This window comes from Papilio machaon, chromosome 3 (assembly GCF_912999745.1).
Source record: "Papilio machaon chromosome 3, ilPapMach1.1, whole genome shotgun sequence".
Classification (NCBI taxonomy): domain Eukaryota; kingdom Metazoa; phylum Arthropoda; class Insecta; order Lepidoptera; family Papilionidae; genus Papilio; species Papilio machaon.
The window spans coordinates 4,625,761-4,647,010 of NC_059988.1; the positions used below are offsets into that span (position 1 = coordinate 4,625,761).

The window sequence follows — 21,250 nt, forward strand, 5'->3', positions numbered from 1 at the left end:
CTTTTTTCTGCGTTAATTGCACATCAAAAGAATCCGTGAGCTATTACTCACAATTGGAATTACTTTTGAAATAACGTGAACCGTAATCATCGAAGTGCATTGTCCGTTCCGAACGATGTGCACGAGTGATCACTGTATAAGAATTCTTCTAAAATCAGTTACTTGTTTTGAAAACTTGAATGAAAGTAAACAGAGAGATTTGGCTCATGGAATGTTTACGTGCAAAAAAATCCAAAGATAACAATGAATTTAACGATAATTTATTCTTAATTCCAAAAAAAAAAAATTAGAGATATGTGTCGAGTATTCTTAGGAGATCTTTTGGTATAGTTAATCAGTACCCACCTTATAAATAATCATTTTATTGAGAATTTGCATAATAAAGAAATGAAATATGTGTAGTGCAGATACAACAATGGCCGGCAAGAGCAAAGCATATATGTAAATACAGCTAGGGTTGTCTGCTTGCAATACTTAATGTCCGGTTAGCTCGGTGACGTTTCTCAGAACGGTTAATTCCGAACATTGTAAAAATATGCAGGCTCGATATACGGCGACATTTTTAAACTTTGTTTTGAGTTAAACAGAATAGGAATACAATTACGAGGAGGTATAATTAGTAGGAAACAAAAAGCCGCGCTGGTTGGAGCGGTCGAGTTGTCAACCCGGAGCCGAGACCACGGTCATGGCGAGGGGAAAAACTAGCAAATCAGGATCGTTAGCAACCCTAATTGCGGGCATGACTCGTTACTATTAAATAACTGTGGTGCAATTAAAGCGCTAAGTGATCAGTACGTCGCTTATGAGAAATTTCAACGGCTCTTACAGTAAAGAAGTAGTATTTATGTTGAGCTTGTTTTAATTACATTATATAAAAAGCTCTAAATATGTCAACCTTGCCGAGCAACGTTGGTTGCTATAACCATCTATTTCAGTCAAAGATTAACACGAAAGAGCTGGAATGAAGCTAGAAATTTTATTCAGGAGAGCATTTAGAGCAAAGGAATAAATTTAATGTGAATAATACTAATACTTCGTACCATTTTCCACTAAAAAGCCACAAGTTGCTACAGTTACAAGCTACAAAAAATATCCATTTGGCGGGGCATATTATTCGTAGAAAGATTGATGGGGCCAAAAGGTTATAGAATGTTAGCTGTGCGGTAATACAGCCCATACGATGGACCAAGGCGTCCAGTGTGATGATGATGATGTAGCAGTTTCTTTGAGAATTACACAATGTCAAAGACACCGAGTCGCTTAAACCATACAAATAGAAATTTAAAGAAGGTCCATTATTGAATTAAATCAAGCCAGAATAATTTAAATATGAAAACGAACGGCAGAAAGACTATTACAAAACTGTATGAAAACATTAATAACGGTACGTTGAACAATAAAATATAAATGTAATAAAATCCGGGTAGAATTAATTTGAAATAGAGCCAATTCAATCAATTGCCATGTCGGTTGACGAATAGCAAATAGTAGGGTGTTTAGAAAAAAAATTAAGATTGTAAGGTTACGTCAGGAAGTTAGAACCGTGACTCAGTTGTCTGATATCTCTTTGTGTATCGTGTCCAGATTGCGGAACTCACTATCGCTCATGTATTTGAATAAATCAACTACGAGTATCCAGTTTCATGACATCATACTATAGTATCATTGTAACTAGGGTGAAATGCACGTGTTTAATAAAAAAAGGAAAACTAATTGAAAATATATAATTAACAAGATCGTGAAATTTTAAGTCATGTTTTTAACCATGTCTCCGTTTGCAATAATTTACCATTTTTAGTTTTACAAAAGGTAAATGACAAGTATACATAACAGTTGATTTTTGTTTAAATTGCACCTGAAATTCTAATTCCTTAAAATGTTCATGTATAGAGTGGTAAGGTGGTCACTAACAACAGTCCGACCTTCTGTAAGTTTTTTACTAGTATAAAACAAAGCAGGATACAAGATCCTTCTTTTCGTATTAGAAATATAGACAGATCGCGCTATCAATATTTAGATATGTTAATCACATAGAACCTGTACGGCGATGAATGAAACGAATTTCCCATTCAAATCGTACAGGTGACAGTTGTGAAAAAAATGTAGCAATAGGTTTCTGGTATAGGTAACAGGAATGCGACACCTCGGCGGAGGTCCCGGTCTAAGTTCAATATTTATTTAAGATGTGTGCGCGAGACCGGGGTGTGCAGGGGCAGGGGGTATGGGGAAGGTATCGGCGCGACTCGCAAGATGCTGTCCGAATGTTAATTTTCACGATGAAGCCATTTGTCGGACGTGAATCGACGCCGTAACGAGCGCGCCACATTTCTCGAAACCTATACGAAACGATGATCGTGCAACGCCTATCGTCGCATGAATTATTATGCCATATTCGAGAATACATTTTCGAACAATGCTCTGTGCCACTGCGATTGCTGTATTGCAATAAATTGAATATAATGAACAGAAGCTTGTACCCTTATTACTTTTTTTTTCTCTTTTATTACGTTAATTGTATACTCGGCTACCTTCCAATAGCAACCGAATATAATGATTTTTTTGCACGTGAAACTATGATAATTGTAAACAAACACTTCTTTTAGTTAAGGGAGTGGATTATTATTATCGTTTTGTTCCGGTACTTCATGGAAAAAGTCTAGCCTGCCTGTACTGTCAACATAAAAAGTATTCTGACATTAATAAACCACGTATATTAGAGAAGGGTAAAAAGGTTTTGTTTCAAATTTCTTTCGAAAAACAATAGTTGAGTAATATTTTTGTCATAACGAGACACTTCTAATATTTCTACATTAACGAGACTTTTTAGAGTTGGTTTTAAAAAAGGCGATTTATAAAAAACTTTGTTCCAAACATATTTTGATTGCAAGATTAATGTTCTTTTATAAACCATAGCCATTAAAAACATTGTTAAACGATGACAATACAATCCGTTATGGTATCGAGTGTCAATTATATCTGTGCTGTGGCTACGCTCAGGGTGGTCCAAGAGATTAAATATTCCTCTTGGCAACATTCTAATGAGTTCCATTCATGCCAATAGACATACGCAAGCAGAGGGCGCGACTATCGGTGAGTGAGCGGCCAGTGAGCTGCGCGTACGCATGTCAACAGAGCCTTTGTTTGAGGAGAAAGGTAAACGCGATGTAAAGACATCGGCGTGTGAACCGGCTACGACTCGATAGAGAAGCGACACATGGAATAGTCCCTATCCAATATGTCGCGCTCCACACCATGACTGACTAACACTGCTTCAATTTAAATAATACACATTTTAAGCTAAATGTTAGCTGATTGAAACAAGGGTTTCCGAGTCCAAAATTCTCGATTAAAACATACCGTCGTCTCTGTTTTGTCGAAGATAATTACAGGGATGACGATATGTTTTATATCAAGATTTTGGTTTCAAAAAGCACCGGTAGGTAGTTTACAGGATAAGTAGTAAGTACAATAAGTTGATTTTGCGTTCTAGGAAATACAGAATTTACATACATACATACTTGTATAATTACGCAATACTGTCTTGACGTCATTTAGAAACTTGTTAAGACACGAAGTTATTAAAACATATTTATTTAGCAAACGCAAGTGACGTTTCAGTATATGTAGATATTAGATTCTTATCCTCAAAGAGAAAATTTGAAATGGAAAAGACGACTATACACATCTCATAGTAAAACATCTACATTGTAATCGACGAATACTAAAATATGATAAGCTTGAGAATTGTCTACAAACACAGACATGATTTCGTTAGGCATTAAATATATTTTGTTTCAAAATCCTATAACATTAACCTTAACCTCTCAGCATTTGAATTGGCAATGCCATGAGTGGCAATTGCTATTTTGGCCTGTACTAATTGGATTTAATAGAATATAACAGCTTATTTATGTACATTATATATTGCTGTGTAACAATATAATAAACGGCAATCTCGTGAATGTCAAGGCGGCTAGGCTATAGCGTGAGACGAAATGGACCGTTATCGTAGGTATAGAATTTATGAGGTCCAATTTGTGAGGCATTCTCTCTACTGCGGTATACCAATAGATCTATAATTATACTTTGATTAGATTCATAAATAACAATATTGTTATTTTCATACAATAATGGAATATTTATATTGTTGTAATATATATGTTACTAATTTGGTATGGATGTAGAACAATGTGGCAGAACTTGGCTACTTACTACGTTTCGTTTTCAAATTCCGCCCGGACGATATTTCGGGCAAATGCTTTAAATGAATAAAATTATAGTTTTTGTGTTTTTTAAATTATTAATGCTACATAAAAATAACTAGTGTCATTTGTATTATCTGTTTCATTTACGAAAACCTTGGTCAATTCGCGATAATTATCGGGGATTTCTTAAATCGAGGACTTATTAAAATCATTAAATATTCACAAATAAAAGGTACAAATAAAACATGTAATTTAGTGCCGTACCTACATTTAATCTGGGCTAGAAGATTTTTAGTTTTTTTAACTCTTAAAGTTGTAGGTACTTTAGTTAAGATCTCAACAAAATTGCAATAAATTTATAAGATGAGATTCAAATAAACCGACCTATAGAGCAGTTCTATGAATAGCTGTATACCCGGATTTAAAAGCTTAACACAGCTTAATGGAAATTTGAAATCCGCCGCTGTTGCTATCCATAGAATTCCAGAAACTAATATTTAAGATATTTATTTTTAAATTTAGCCAGAATTAAACTGATGCTTATAATTTCGTGGGCACACGGATGAAAAGTGCTACAGAATAAATACCTACATTGACGTTGTAGCTAATTCATATTTCGCATTTACATACAATAACTGCAGCGTATTCACGAAGCTTCAAAAGGGAATATAAGCCGATATGTTGAGAGTTGCTATAAAATATTCAGAGCTGCAATGCGAACCGAGCATATTAATTCTCATATTATATTAGTTCTCAGAGACTAGCGAACATTGTATAGTATACCATTTCATTTCGCGTAAAGCACAACATAAACATTGTAGAACTTCATGGGCAAAATTAAATGGAGCATTTTATTTCATTTATTTGTTTTAAAATTCACGGAAATAATCCTTGAATTTGTAACTCGTAAGTACATTTTTAAGTACGTAAAGATAAAAAACTTGTTTGACCCACAAAAAACAGATCATCGAGGATTTAATGTTGTAATTTGAATGTGTTAAATCTATTAAGCTTGTGGTAATAAAGACGGACAGGTTACACAAACATGAGACCGAACCTCTCTGCTAGTGGACCCGACGGTCACAGTTTCTCAAACTTTTTGTGAAAAAAAAATACCACACCAACATTGTTTAAGCTGGTTACGTTTTTTTCTCGACATGTTTTATTGCTGTAGTTTGAATGTACATATATAAAATAGAATTGTCAACATTTGTAAATTACTACTACGTACGTAATAAATGTTGACTTGTAGCACTCCATTTATTACATTTCTAAAATAGGGCGCGTAAAAATTATTTTTATTTTTAAAATTATTAAAAATAAAAAAAAATTATTTTACAGGATAATATGTTTTTAAACGTGCATAATGAGGATAAAAACATATTTATGTGTAGAATGTAATAAGGATATTTTTTTTAATCCGGAAATTAAAGAAAATGCATTAAGTTTGAGAACATGAAGCAATAACGATACTTATTATTTCTATATAATTAAGGACCCTTCACACATGGTGCGAGCTATTGTCCCATAGTAACAACTGCTATGAAATATGTGAACAAAAAACACAATGCTATCATTGTATACGGAATGTCCGAAAAAAAATTATAATAGAACTTGAGGGAAGATTATTTGTCAGATAGATGGAAGATAGAAATTTTGTCAGAAACCTTTGCTCGCGTAAATATCATCTCTCATTATATTATTACTAGCTGTCATCTGCACCTCCGACCGCGCAAAAAAATATAAGTAGCCGATGTGTTCTTCCAGACTATGTTCTACATCTATGCCAATTTAAATAAGATCTAGATTAAGATAAGATTATGCTCTATGTCTATGCCAAATTTCATCGACATTCGTTGAGCCGTTTTGAAGATACCTTGTAACAAACATCCATCCATGTAAACTTTCGCATTTATATTATTAGTAAGAAAAGTAAGAAATAAACGTTAATATTCAAGTCATGATGTCTATATTGTAATCGTTTCTGCTTATTTATAATTAGGTTATAATTTGTTATTAAAATGCTGTATTAATAAATTAGCATTCAGAAGTTTTAAGGAGAATTAAGAAGCGAAATTACTTTTAATTGCATTATTTCAATAATTTACATACTTTTTTGGTACCAATTAAAAGGTTTTGTGCACTATTTAGTTTGTTTTATCTTAAGTCTATGATAAGTCATTATCTCCCTTCTCTTTTGCCCATGTGGTTTGTATGGTAGTCTAGGACTTATGTCGAATGATGAAATGCCACAATCGCACATGTGGAATAAAAGCTAAATGCACTTTGTTAATCGTCCATTTTACAAAAATAATCGTTAGATTTACACAAAATTGTAAAATTTAAGATTTTACAAATAAAAAAAAATGGTCAAACGAGATAATAATTATGTTTTAAATTCTACGCGGGCAAGCTTAAAGCGCTTCTAATCTTCCAAAGCTTTTAAGAGATTTTAAAAGGGTGTTACATAAAAATAAAAATTAAACGATACTCATTAATGTTATATATAATATTACAAAATTTATCAGAGACTACATAACCGAAATAATGTCGTCGCCACACAAAAATAAATAACGAAATTGAAAATGGATAAAAAAAGTTATTTAAACATCGGCACCCGTTTTAATATTCAGTATGACATTGCACAGATTCTTTTTCGAGCGTTGATAACGAATTTGTAAAACAAAGTGGATTCCCTACCTGTACCCCAAACAATATAAAGGCCGAGCTTTAAAAGTAATCGGCTCACTAAATCGAGTCGTTTTAACATGTCAGAACGAGATCTCGTGGGTGTTTTTTTTTTGTTTCGATTGTGAGAACGCAGTGGGTCGCTGCTATACATGTTTTGTACATTTTACGGCCACTTCATTAAGGCTACCCGAGGGGTCGTTCCGAGCACCTCTATTGACACATCAACGATTTGCAAGATCATAAAAACGTGCCGTGTTTAATGTTATTCGGATGTTGTTATCAGTAAATATTTACATATTTACAATATGCATGTTGCGGTAGTTATATTAATCAAAATAAGCTTTTCATTTGATAAGATTTATTCGATCAGCTGGGTAAATAACATTTTTATTTTAGGATAAGGGGTGAAATGAGCAGCGGGACCACTGAGGTGTTCATCGATGCCAATGGACATCTGCAATACCAGAGGAACCGTCGAAGCGTTGCCGGCCTTTAACCTATTTCAAATGTGTAGATACCGTATTTTGGCCGATTGACAAAAGGTACTGTTTTTCATTGGTGTCACCTTCTTTAACTTAGATGAGGGGTCAATTAATTTATATTGTTCTCTTGTACAACCGTATTGGGTTAGGTTTAAAACTGAAGAAGTTCAAAATATTTTTTGCAATTAATAAACTCGATAGAACGCTCAAAGATACTGTGGGAAAAATCTCTCAACACAATTTCCAACCAAGCGCAAAATATTCGGAAAATCCAGGATAAATTATCAAGTGTGAATCGCTTCGAAACGGTTTAATCAATTTTACTAGTAAAGTGATTAGGATAAAAGGTTTAATAAAATTGCAGTTGTAGTTCTGACATATACAATTTGATTAGATAACTGGTAATTAAATTGTGTTCCATTCCTTAACAAATACATTTCTCGAATCTAATACTTTTTAATTATACGTTATGAAAAAAAAAATACAATAGTTCGCTTAAGGATAAAACTCGAGAATCTTTAAAAGTATGGTGACCGGACAGCATAGTTGCACGGCATTAGTGCGGAAGACATCGACTGAAAGGCCAAGGAGGCGAGAGATGCAGGGAACAGGAGCAGAGGGGGCTGCAGCCGGCGAGGCGGTGGGGAAGGGGGGCAGGTGAAGGCAGCGGTGCGCAACAAAGTGCCTTCCGGGAACCGCCACAATACAGGTTTGCGGCGTCGTGCGATACCTTCGCAGATAGAGACCGGCCCAGGTAATGCACTCGGCCCTTTTGTCAACCGAATCGTCGCAGCGAGGAACGGTACTCCGACCGCACCACGACGACCCACTGGCCGAAGCTTTTTGCATCGCAAATTGCAGCTCCATTATTACAAACGAGAAACAAAATTTAATTTAAACACTTATTTTTCCAATTTTGGTGACAATATTTATACTTCTTTATACAACCAAAAATCTAGTGTACGACTTTGTTAAAATAAATTATTACTTAATTCAAATAATAATAAAATTCTAAAATGCATGTGAATGAAGGTAGTGTTTATGTTAAGTTTTATAGAAAAAAAAGTTAGATCGCCTATTAATAATAATGATCGCTAACTTTCTCAGAAATCGTTGGAATTGTGCCACTTGGTACTTTGAAAATGAGTTAGTAATAAATATTAATAAAAAATTATTCATCAGACTCTTTATAAGTTTTCAATTGTTAAAACCAAAGGTAAAAACATTTATTAACAACTTTTGTTTTAGTATTGATATAAGTATAGTAGGTTATCATAGCATGGTGCATCTAATACAGACATCAATGTATTGCACTTTATTTTAAGTATCCATGCCTAGACAAATCTAGCGTAGAATAGTTGTATAAAAGTAAAAGTGCGGTAATAAAATAAAATTCCCTGGCGGGGCAACAACTCGTTACGACGACCAACGTCGACCGTCGAGCTTAGGCGTTATAGATTTATGGCGACCGGCCTCCAACTCTCACTGCTGCATATCATTCAGATCGCGATTGCCGGATTTTGGACTTCACTTTTCTTTAATACGTATTTTAGTATTAAAGTCTGGTTTAATATATTTTAATGCCGACCTACTGTGTACTAAACAACTAATTAAACCACATAGTGGGCATCATACAAAAGGACTTGACTAGTAGAGTTTGTGCACTATGAAAAATCCATAACGGCGGATGACATATTTTTGAACAACCACCCCAAAGTGGATATTAGGGATGAGTCGTTGACGGTTTTGGCGACAGTTTTCAACGAAACCAAACGTTAATTACTCTTTACAACTAGTCGATTAACTAATTAATTTGTCAATGATACATAACAAATAAAATAATAGCCGAAGAGCCTAGTTGAATGAGAAATGGTCAAGGGTTGAAATGTCCGAGAGCGATCAGCGGTTGATTCAACTAGTTTAGTTAGTCAGTTAGTAGCAAATTAGTTGTTCAATACAAAACTTTAACAACAACAAACAATAACAAAATAAATTGCTTAAAGTGGGAATTTGTTTTTATTTAATATTACTTGTTTAATTTGAAAAACTCCGCTCGGCACAGACAGTTTTACGATGTCTTAAATAATTCGATGTGTTTCCATTGTATAATGTCATCCATATATGGTCATGTTTTATTGGACAGTATTTTAATATGGTATCAGTTATGCCGTTATACATTCTAAATGACTATTCGACGACGTAAAAAGTGTCGCCAACATAAATATACATTTATTATGGATTAAGAATGACACGCGAGCTTCCAACAATGAGTTGCCTCTGCATCACAACTTCTGCACTCAATAATTACTCTACATCTACGAGTTTCCAACATAAATCACAGATGATTAATATTAAATAATCATTGTTTTTATTCTGTAGCACAACATGAAATGACAAAGTTATTTGTTTATTATTCAAAATATTTCGTAACTTTTCGAAATTTATAACAGCGATTATTGTAATGAGCCATGCGACAAAATTATAATTCATACTGTAAATCTATTTCTGATACGTAGTCATGTTAATTTTTTTTGACACATATTCACTGGTTGCTGTGCAATACAGCTATGATAATCTAGTACTTGATAAATTCAGTGCAAAGTGCAGTAGCAAAAAGTGAGAGATATATTTTAAATTGTTTTAACAAACATTATTTGCTATATATGCAGTAACAAACAAAAATAGTGAACGGTGCCACAAAAGCGTGAAGCGGATAAGAGACAATTACGGGCTTCTAGGAACGGTGCGAGGTAAATAAAGAGTCCACGTGCGTACAGTCATTATTAAGGCGAAATAGAACTGACGTCCATTTCACGGTACCGAGCTGGCCCACGTAGACACGCGGGCGGTGGTCGTTATTCCAACGCTGGCAACAATCGAGCAATTATTTTAAAAATTAATAGTAGCAACCGTGTTTTATTTACATTTTCCTCATATTAAGCACATTTTTACAATGTAATTCGTAATAAGACCAACCTCAATTTGTTAACACCATTCGATAGAATTGCTTAAAAGTGGCTGAGTAAATAAATTCTTATTACATATTTATTATCAAAAGTAACTTTGTTGATACAACGAAGTAGCTAAAAAAACATATTCCTTGTTTTTTACTGGCATGTATTTCTTTTCCGTCGTCTCTACGACTTCGTCTTCGAAGCCTTGTAATTACAGTTTTTCTCTTTAGTAAATAAAAGCTAAAAAACTGCCCAAACTGCACATGAAATCGCTAGAAAGACGTGACATTTAATGGCATTTGGGGGAAATAAAGGTACACACCTATACTTATTCTTATTCTGAATTAATCTATGCCCTTTAGGAGAGCAGCTAGGCTATAAGATTTAGTAAGTACAGTATAAGACTACATTTTCTGACTATAGACATTAAAACAACACTGTACATATTTGAGGATTTCAACCGAAAATCGCAATTTACCGGTCAGTGTTACACAATTAAGTCCAAGAGTTATGACAATCCTTCGTGCTTGTGACATTTTGAACTCATTTCAAACAAGACCGGCATATAATCTGGGTCTGGTTCCCGCCATCACTGGGGTCATGCAAATTAAGAAGTACGAAGTTATAAACACGTCGCAACGCTAACTACTTCTCGGAACCTTGTGAAGTGCGTGATGATTTTATACTTTGCAATTTAACAAGTTAAAACAAGTGGATAATGACATAACCCACTACGTCCCGCCGGCGACCGCCTTACAAGTTTCATATCGCAAACGTTCTGAGTCACGCAAATAAATTCACTCGTCACACGTCAACTATACCTATCGACAACTTGCTGCTTTCATCTCAACACAAATACTTATGAAAGTGTAAAAGTTCAAGCTGAAAACTAACGCAAGGATGGTTGATTCAGGGTGAATTCGATTGCTTCACTTTACTTTTATTTCAAACTAGTTGTCGCCCGCGACTCCGTCCGCGCGGAATTAAAAAAATTAATAAATAGCCTAAAAATGTTTTCTTACAGACTATGTTCTGTATCTATGCCAAATTTCGTCAAGATCCGTTGAGCCGTTCTGGAGATACCTTCAAACAAACCTTCATCCATCTAAACTTTCGCATTTATAATTTTAGTAAGATTTCAAATGTTGTCATTTTTCGGTAATAAATAGTTAGTTAATTTATTTATTTTCACTTACATCTCTAGTCATATATAAGAACATGAATAGTAGAGAGACCGAAAAAATAAAGTCAAAATAATAAAAGCTTTGTCGTTAGTTTAAAAAAAAAATTACTATCAATCAATTAAAGACATACGATGCTTATCTCTTAAAGATATACCTTAATATGTCAGCTGCGGTAATTTACCCTTTGCACTCTTGCCAATTAATCACTGACTCACAAACATAACTAAACGATTACTTATAATGCTCGCAAATTGATGTCAATTAGTAAAAAAGATTAAATAAAGTGTTGATATGATAATACTCAAATTAAAGTTTTATTGACATGCTTGTTGCAATCCGCGGCTTTACATGTTCCAAGTTAAACACAGTACCAAGTGTTTCTCTATCAAATTAATAAATAATAAAATCGCTATTGTATTCGAAAGTTGACTAATAATTACTTTACTCAGAATTAGAATTCATAAAAACATCATAACAGAGTGAATAGTAAATTCTTGTTACTACGAACAATACAATGAATATGCACTGCATAATCGCAATGGTGAATAATAAAAAAAAAACTTTTTTTTTTACTCATAGACAATAAAAATGTAGAGAATAAAAAACATGTTTCCTACTTCTGCAGGATGATAAAACTTCTTCTACAAAACTATTCTTAGGGATGATAGAGAAACTTAGTATTTTGGCTATATTCCGAATGAAATTTGAAGATGCCTTTTCATATGTTCTTGCTTAAATATAATTCTATTTACTGAGATACGATCATCAATGTTCGAACTTCTTACTAAGAAGCATTTCGCTGTTATTAAACTAGTTAGAACGTAGCTTGAACGTTACAAGATTTTCCCTGTTACATGAAGCAATTCGCTTAGACGTTATTAAATTCAATAAACAAACTTATACGTATATAATGAAAGGTTGCAATAGGCAGAGGTTGGCTCGCACCGGCAGCCACCAGTTCTGCGAAACAACACTACATTTGCAATCGAGATCATGCCTTATTACTGAGGCAGTTACGCCTATGAGTCCGACAAGTATTATACCGATCGATACCACTACATACGTGCATGCTGCATACGTCTACCTCCAGACAGAGATGACTGTGTATATAGACTCCTGATCTTGATACTATTTCATACAAGACACATACTGTTTGTTTATTGTACAAAAGGTGAATAACAATTTGTTTATTAAAGTTTGACTTCATCACTTTAAGATCTACTGATCTAACACACAATTCGAGGATTCAATCATGGGATATTTACTCTAATAGCATAAATCATAATTTATACATTTAGTGGCGGATTAAAATATTAAGGGTCTCTAAAGCTCACATTAACTTATACGTTTTAGTTATTTTAGAGGATATGTATTTTAATTATTTCATTTGCAAATATTTTGTTCGTTATATTCGCCTTTTGCCAATTATTTATGAAAACGTTAGTCAGAAAGAATTTTAACAATTGTCATCGTGGAAATTGAGTAGCGGGAAGTGATTTCGATTCACGAGGTTGTTTCTTCGAATCACTTTTTACTGAGTCCTACTCATTACGTTTTAACAAACAACCACATTCGCAAAAAATCATGTATTAAACTTTCAACTGACAAAAATATGCCTTACAAAAAACAAAATGTACAAAAATACCAACGAACTAAAGAATGTAACTTGCATATCGATCAAGAAATCGAGACTACTAATTTACACATAAAAAAAGTACATCCAATACTAAGCTTTTAAGCGAACATTGCATATAAACATCGGTGACATCGCAGGGCATTGCCGTTTGAGAATTAAACGCGATTATAATTTCATCCGCGAATACAATGCTCGAAAATATTTCATGTGGTCGTTTTTATCCACACCTGCGCATTGTTGTACAGGAATTTAAACATGGCGGCTACGGACCGTGATTGAAATATAGATTAGTTAGGACTCACCACTCGATGCTTCTGTAGCCTTTGACGCAGCAGTGGATGCTCTTGAACTTGTCTTGGAAGCCGTACTCGAAGGAGACGGGTTCCTTGGTGAACTGCATCCAGGTGGTATTGGTGCGTAAGGTGTCCGTGGCGCAGTAGCCGGCGCAGAGTACTTGCGGCACCAGCAACAGCATCGCCACTGCCGCTACACCCCACATGCTGAAGCCTAGCATCCTGCCACAAAGAAAATATTATTTGTTATTAAAAAAAAACAATAAAAAAACGACTACTTCTAGTCGTTTAGTATGTAAATCGAAAAACACATTGGTACATGGCGAGATTCGAACCCAGGACCATCAGATTACAAGTCTAGTGCTTAACCCCTGAGCCACCGACACTCTTGCATTTCATTTCATAGGAAAAACAGTAATTTTATTTGTAAAGCAAAATGGTGAAAATAAATTGCGATTAATAAAAGAAATTCGCTTGAATCAGAATTACAAGATTCAACATTAATACTCACTTAAGGTTTATATAGTAAGTAGGAAAACTGAAATAAAAAACCGTTATTTCTTAGTGAACGAATAATAAAAATAGAACGAATGAGAAGCGACCTAATTTCAAAACAATTACACTGAGTGTCAAAGGAAATGGAACAATTGGCTAAAATATAGTAGTTTTGAATACGTAAAGACAATAGGTAGAGCTTCGGTATATTAACATCACAAAAGATTCATGCTTTAAAGCTTAAAGTATTATGGTACCGACTACGAAACAGTGCAAGTTCCTTGTAATACCAATAGGGCTGTCAATTAATTTTAGGATCCGTTATCTTAAAACAAATTTAGTTTAATATCAATCAATATTTTGAAATTGATCAACATCGACATAAATACAAAAAGATTTTTATATTGGAAGCCTATTTAATTTACTCATATCTTTTAAATTAATACATATGTTTACAAATTATAATGGATTAGTGATATTTTTTTTAATTTTTCAATGACCATAAGAGCGTAGGTGGCGCAGGTGTTAAGCATTTAATCTGCTAGTTAATTCGAATCCCGAATATCGATCATTTTGTATTGCTGCCAACCCTAACATTTAATAACGTGCACAATAGACTATAGCAAGAAACACCCGAACTTTATATTACAGTTAAATAATTGTTTAGCTTACTAACGATTCCGACTATCCGCTAAGAACGCAAGCATAAAAATATCAATTGATTACAATATTCAAATATCAATTAAATAAATATATTAAATATATAAATAATATACAAATATACAAGGAAAAAAGATATCCAAAAAAAAAATAATTTTATTCATCTTCTATTTATTGTTATCTATTCGTTTCTTTAACCTATTTCAACATTTTGTGTTAAGACTGTTATAGGTGATGTTAAGCGTTCGTAAATATTTCTGGAACAAAAAATCTATGAGTAATAAAAAAAATTCTGTGATAGTCTTTTTTGATATTTCTATATTACGTTGCATTGCAAAGTCTGCTAGATTAAGCTTAATTAAAATTTATATGTACGAATAATATATTCAAAGTCGGACTACATTCAAAGGACTTATCTTTATGGACCTAAAGTTTCGCTGAATTTTGTGTTAATCCTTTAGCTTTCATCAAAACCAGTAATCCCTTATAATATAAGCAAAATGATGTTTTCAGAATAAACGCTCTGACAAAAGTAATACAACTTCAACACAATTTTCCACAGTAAATGGGAATTCGAATAATGGTGCAGATATTGTATGTGATTAAATTAATCCTAGAAACAAGGTTATATTTCACGTATTTAAATTATATTAATATATTTAAATATGCTACATTTCTATCATATAAAAATTCATAAAATGTTCAACAATTCTAAATACTATAAAATGTACATAGCAATAAAAAGTTTTTGCTACGATAAAAAACATGGTTAGAATGACAGTTTAATACCAACAAAAATATCGCAACCTAAATACTTAAACGACGGATTAGGTACAAAATGATCTGTCCTACAATTCCGCGAATAGCAGTAAGTGACTAGACCCTAAACTACTTGGAAATACCTATAACTAACGTTTTCCTTTACACACTCGCAACGTTTTTTGGAGCGCCAATTTCGGAATACTGAGAAATAGTTATGATGCTGATCAAAAAGTAGTATCAACTTTTTTTTAAATAGTAAACGGGGACTATAAATAAGGATGCTACGCAATATCTGTGATCACATGTGTAATTTCAGCAATAGGCGCCTATTGCCAATTCACAACCATTAGAATTTATGTTTGCAATATTTTAAAAGTTATACGTATAATTTATTATATAGAGCTTTCAAATATTTTGCAATGCACGATACCCAGAAATGGTAGTAAGTATTATAATTTTAGATTTCTTCTATTCTCCAAGTAAGTACATTATAGTAATAAAGTATAATATAGAAACATCATCAAATGAATGGTACGTGTATATATAGTGCGACATATCTACTTACATACACGTGCAAATCAAATTATCATTTAAACAAAGACTATCATTACCGAAAAGCTTTTAGGCGTACTAATTTATGACGATTGAATTAATACACAACAGAAGTGAAATACTTTCGTTTCTCATGGTGGAGCAGGGATATAAGAAATCAGCGTTTCGACAATGCCAAGCCTATGTTGGGTAGTACCACAGATAATACAATACTATACTAGTATACCTAAACAATGAATGGATAATCATAATGATAAATTGGTATAATCAAATAAATTCACCTTCTGTCGACGATAAATTAAAATTATGTAACATACATTTTAAAAACAATATATGCAAAATTCCCACAGGAAAAGATAAATTCAAATCGTTTTGACAGCGGCGTACCGCAGAATGTGAAGGGATTTTGCCACAAGCATGAACTCTTTCCTGACATTAATATGATTGTACACGCATTCAGTAAAATAAATTGTCTACCATATACTAAACAAAGTTTAATGATGTTTTTATATTAGTTATTTGAAATTTGTGTGTTCATCTGGTGTAAGCTGGTTTTATAAATTATGTCGTTATTTTTTTAAATTTATTTTGCTTGTTACTTGGAAATTAATACAGTCGACTCTCGTTAATTCAAACCTGCGATAATTCGGACCTCTCTATAATTCAAAGTTATCACAAGTTCCTTACAAAATCTCTGTATATTTCGAACTAAATCAGTACATTTTTATGTACTTGGTAATTCGAAAGAAAAAAGCAATGCTATATAACAAAACGACGCGTTAATTCGAACTCATAGGCGTCCAACACTCGATAATTCAAAGTTGCAGAGAGAAAAAGGCGGAAAGATTATAAGTACATTTTGCGACAAGTTCAAACTTGTATCAACGTACAAGAGCCTTTGTTTTTGTTATGATTAGTTTGACCATTTGACACACACAATGTGCTTTAAAGCAAACCAGTATAACAGAGTTCTTTCGAAAGATTTATTAATTCACATTATAAACACATATGTATATACACGTAAGTATCTCTAAACTTTTGACATTGTTATAGAATAGCAGTTAATAAATAATAATTGATCAACACTTAATCATTCGAAATTTTATTTATTTTCTCTCACAAATTTCGAACCATTTGATATTTCAAACATTCGATACTTCGTAATATTTTAAGAGTCCCTCAAGTTTCGAATTAACGGTCGACTGTATATCTAAAAAGTTTATGTATTTTATTCAATCAAATTACAGTAAGTACCAAGGTTAAGGTTTTGAGAAAAAATAATTTAAATTGCTTTTATAGTTAAGTGATAATGAAAGTAGTTGAAAATATTATTTCAAAATCATATAGGTAACTTACGAATAATTTAAATGCGAAAGTTTAGATGAATGAATGTTTGGTTGTATCTCTGGAATGTATCTTCGGAACGCATCAACAGATTTTGATAAAATTTGGCACTGATACCTATATCAGTAGCCTATGTATTAGTCATCAAGTAACATAGTCTGGAAGAATTCATTGGCTACTTATTAAGTATTTTGTAATACCGTGCGGGCAGAGTCACGGGCGACAGCTACAGCATTATCATAATTTTACGAGTTTTACTAACCTCTTTTTGTGGCACAAAGAGATATCAGCTAACTGTTTTTCCATAGTTGTTAATTCTATGAATGCAACTGTGGTAAAATCCAGTGCATGTAGACTTTAACGGTTGAACGGCAAGTTCACCTAATACTAGTAAATAAGTAATTAAATACGTAAAAGACGATGACACTAATATTGATTAGATATGCAAATTGTTCGCTGTTATGTTCTAATTTTCTAGTAATTTATGTAAGCAATATCGATTTATGTTTTGAATTGGAAATTGAAATTTTAGAAGGGTGATTCGACAATTTACAACATTTTATTTCACATGTAGAAGTAAAGAAAATAATTGTTGGTTTTCAGTGTCAAAAAGAAACTGTACAAATTCATACTTTGACTCATTTTATTTCATTTGAAATAACAGAGAATTGATCTTTTTTGCCATACAAAATAAAAAAAATATGTGTTAATAAAATTGTCATGTAAAACCGTGCTATTATATCGCATCCCATCATTTATTTTTGAACTTCACTACTACACTGAAGAGTGATGTGCATTGAATTTTGAATAATGTCCTTTTCATACGTGTTAGCTAACGCAGGTAACTCCGCGTTGCTATTGTCATGTACACAATCGCTATGGACCCATGGACAAGCACCTCGTGCGAATTCACGCTATAAATTAAACATACATATTTTGTGGAAAATATTATACTATTACAAGCCGTGTTTGCTTCAGACTGCCTATTTTTGACCTATATAGTATTTTGGTAGAGAATTCTAAAATGAAACCTTTGTATTTTTAATATTTTGTTAAAAATAAAATATTTCTAATACAGTCGACAGCAATGTGTGTGTGTGTGTGTGTGTGAGTGACTCAATTCGGATTAAACTTCTTTAGATATTTATCGCTTATCAAAATACGTATTTGGGGAATTACCTGCATAATGAGGTCTGAGTTAGAAGGAAAAAATAGTATTAAAGTCTAACATCTATATGAAGTCTAATCTAAAGATAGACTTAATATAAGTAATAGTAATCTTTTAAAAAAATAGTCAATTTATTTACAAAACAAAAATGTAACTAACCTGTTTAAATAATTGATATCGAAACTAACTTCCTTCTTTACTTTACTAGTAACGAAAAAACTTAATTCACTGTTTTCATTTAAATGACCACCATAAGAGATCAATGACAAAAAGGACAATTTTTTTAATATTTGAGTTACCTGGAGACTGCTAATAACTAGTCTATAATATCACAAACGCAAGCAGGTAACTATCAGACGTTAGGTAAGAACCTACAAAGCGCGGTAGTGGCCAGCGTACAGGTATGCTTTCCTGCGCGTACGCAGTGCACTGCACAAGCCCGTTCCTGCAATTACCGGCGACACACATAGCTGCCGGCAATTTGCCGCTCCTCCGCCGAGCTCCAGCGATCGCCTTCTTGGAAAAGCAGTTGCATCAGTGGAGCGCAGCGCGACGATTAAAGCGCTAATTATCAAGCCTACGTATACCACCGGACCGCACTCGTTACGCACTAATTTGCAGCATTCTACTCTCATGTAAGACTTAACGATACCTACAATTACAACCAACATATAGGGATACATTATGAAGTTACCGAAAGTTATCACTGCCGAAACACTACTACAAAAACAAATTGCTATCTCAATTTCCACTAAGAGAACTATAGGTATGAAACTATATGTAAACTCGCTATTAAAATAAATCTTAAAAACAGCCTATTAAAATGACTGTATTAATGTTCCACAATATCATTGTCACATTGGTGCCTACCTTTATGAAGTTATGGATGAGTTTGTTATTTAAGATCCTAGATGGCACTATACTTGAGGAATTATCTTACCTAACTTAACATATGTATATGTTTTGTTTAGAGCCCCGCGCGGAATTAAAAGAAGCCTAATAAGTAGCCTATGTTCTTCTAAACTATTTATTAATTTCATGAAAATCAGTTGAGCCGTTACCAAGAGTTATAATTTTAATAATATAAGATAACATATACAACACCCTATTTACCACAAAGTCACTTAGATGTAAATATGAAATAAGTAAGGTATGAATAAAAAATATAACAAACAGAATGAGAGTGCGTGTTCTAAGTATACTGATAAATTTACACCATAATCTGTACAATGTTTTATTTTATATCATAAGGTGGCAAACAAGCGAGACGCTACTTGAATTCGCCGAAATGGCGAACCACTCATAGACATCCACAATTGCAGATTTTTGATTTGATACCTGTAATCAATGGAGTTGGTAACGCACAGAAAGAAGATATTTTCACCTTCTCATGTGACCCCTCCTCCATTAAATCTATTTCTTTTTCCCACCCTTTCCTTATAAGAAAAGGTAGTGAAGGAAAAGAGGACTAAAATTAGGCCTCTGGTGATGGTTTAGGTACGCATAAAGGAGACATTGATTTAATCTTAATAGAAGTATACTATTGAATGATGGAAGATAGATCTATCTGTAGGATGAAAAACCTGGTGCGTTGATCCCATATGAAATGGAAAAGGACAGGGAGATAATGTTGAAGTATTGAATATAGAAGACTAAAAGGGTAATAATGTCCAGATAACGATTTATTTAATAATGTTTTAAAGATTAATAAAGTAAGACCTGACATGACAATTTGCAAATATGTATTTGAGATGCAATTAAATCAGATTAATACCTATAACTAATATGTAAATGAATATGTACACTCACTTGACATTTACATTTATTATAAATAATCACATAGCGTATGCATCTTAGAACATTAAAGAATTATGAATTACAATATTACTTTTATATTTACACTTTGATATAAAAGAGAAGTATCTAAGCAATTAAATTATTATTATGGTGATTGTTCAAGTTGAATATAAAAAGTTTTCCATCTACCTTCACAAGATATAATTGACACATAATTTAACTAGCTATCACCCACGACTACGCCGGCGCGGGATTAAAAAAACTTAATAAGTTGACTGAAACAAATACTTCAATACTGTTACAAGAAAATTAAACTAACAATGATTTAATTTATTTTTTAATTTTTAGAACAAATGCAGGGAGACGGTAGCAATTTTCGATGGTATGACTACAATTATACACAAGCTTATATTTCAAATATGGTTTAGTAATGGTAAATACTTTAAATACAAAACATGATAATACATAACATTACTAAACTTAAATAGAACTAAGTGGTTTATGTAAAAACCATGTGAATTTAGAAAAACAAATAAAAAGTCATGTAGACGACATAATTTTTCATACATTATATTATTTGTGGTACCTGTTTTTAAATACTAATGTATTTGTAATACTTTGTTTTTAACACGAGAGTATGGCAAGATGCTATATTTTTAATACATGAACAATAGCATAGTATGAAATTTATGATGTACAAAAACTTATAAACGCTGTACAAAAGAAAGAATTACTCACCGAATCCCAAGATAATAATATCCAACTTTCCAAGAATTCTACTTTTTCAAACTATACAGTTACTCGATTTGTCACAGTTCCTTCAATAACACAACACTAGTTCGTATTTATTCATACTTCATTTCCAATATAGTTCTAATTATTGAAATTTAAACTAAACGCAAAATAAACTTTTATTAAATTGTTTGAGAGAAAGCGCCACATGCTTTCTGCATAAATGTGAAACTCAGACTGACTTTGACTTGAATGTTAAGTGACTTGTCAACATAACACTGATAGTTGACAGTTG

At 32.8% G+C, this 21,250-nt stretch overlaps 1 protein-coding gene across 1 annotated transcript in view; it reads right to left on the reverse strand.

Annotated features, from left to right (window-relative positions):
- LOC106712470 overlaps positions 1 to 21,175 on the reverse strand; it is a 41,390-nt gene extending 20,215 nt beyond the window's left edge. Inside the window, exons 1-2 of the mRNA XM_045685987.1 lie at positions 20,962 to 21,175; positions 13,455 to 13,667 (exon numbers count right to left, since the gene is read on the reverse strand). Coding sequence (XP_045541943.1) covers positions 13,455 to 13,666 — 212 coding nt within the window. The 5' untranslated portion in view covers position 13,667; positions 20,962 to 21,175. The remainder of the gene's footprint in view (positions 1 to 13,454; positions 13,668 to 20,961) is intronic.
- Positions 21,176 to 21,250: the final 75 nt, after the last annotated feature.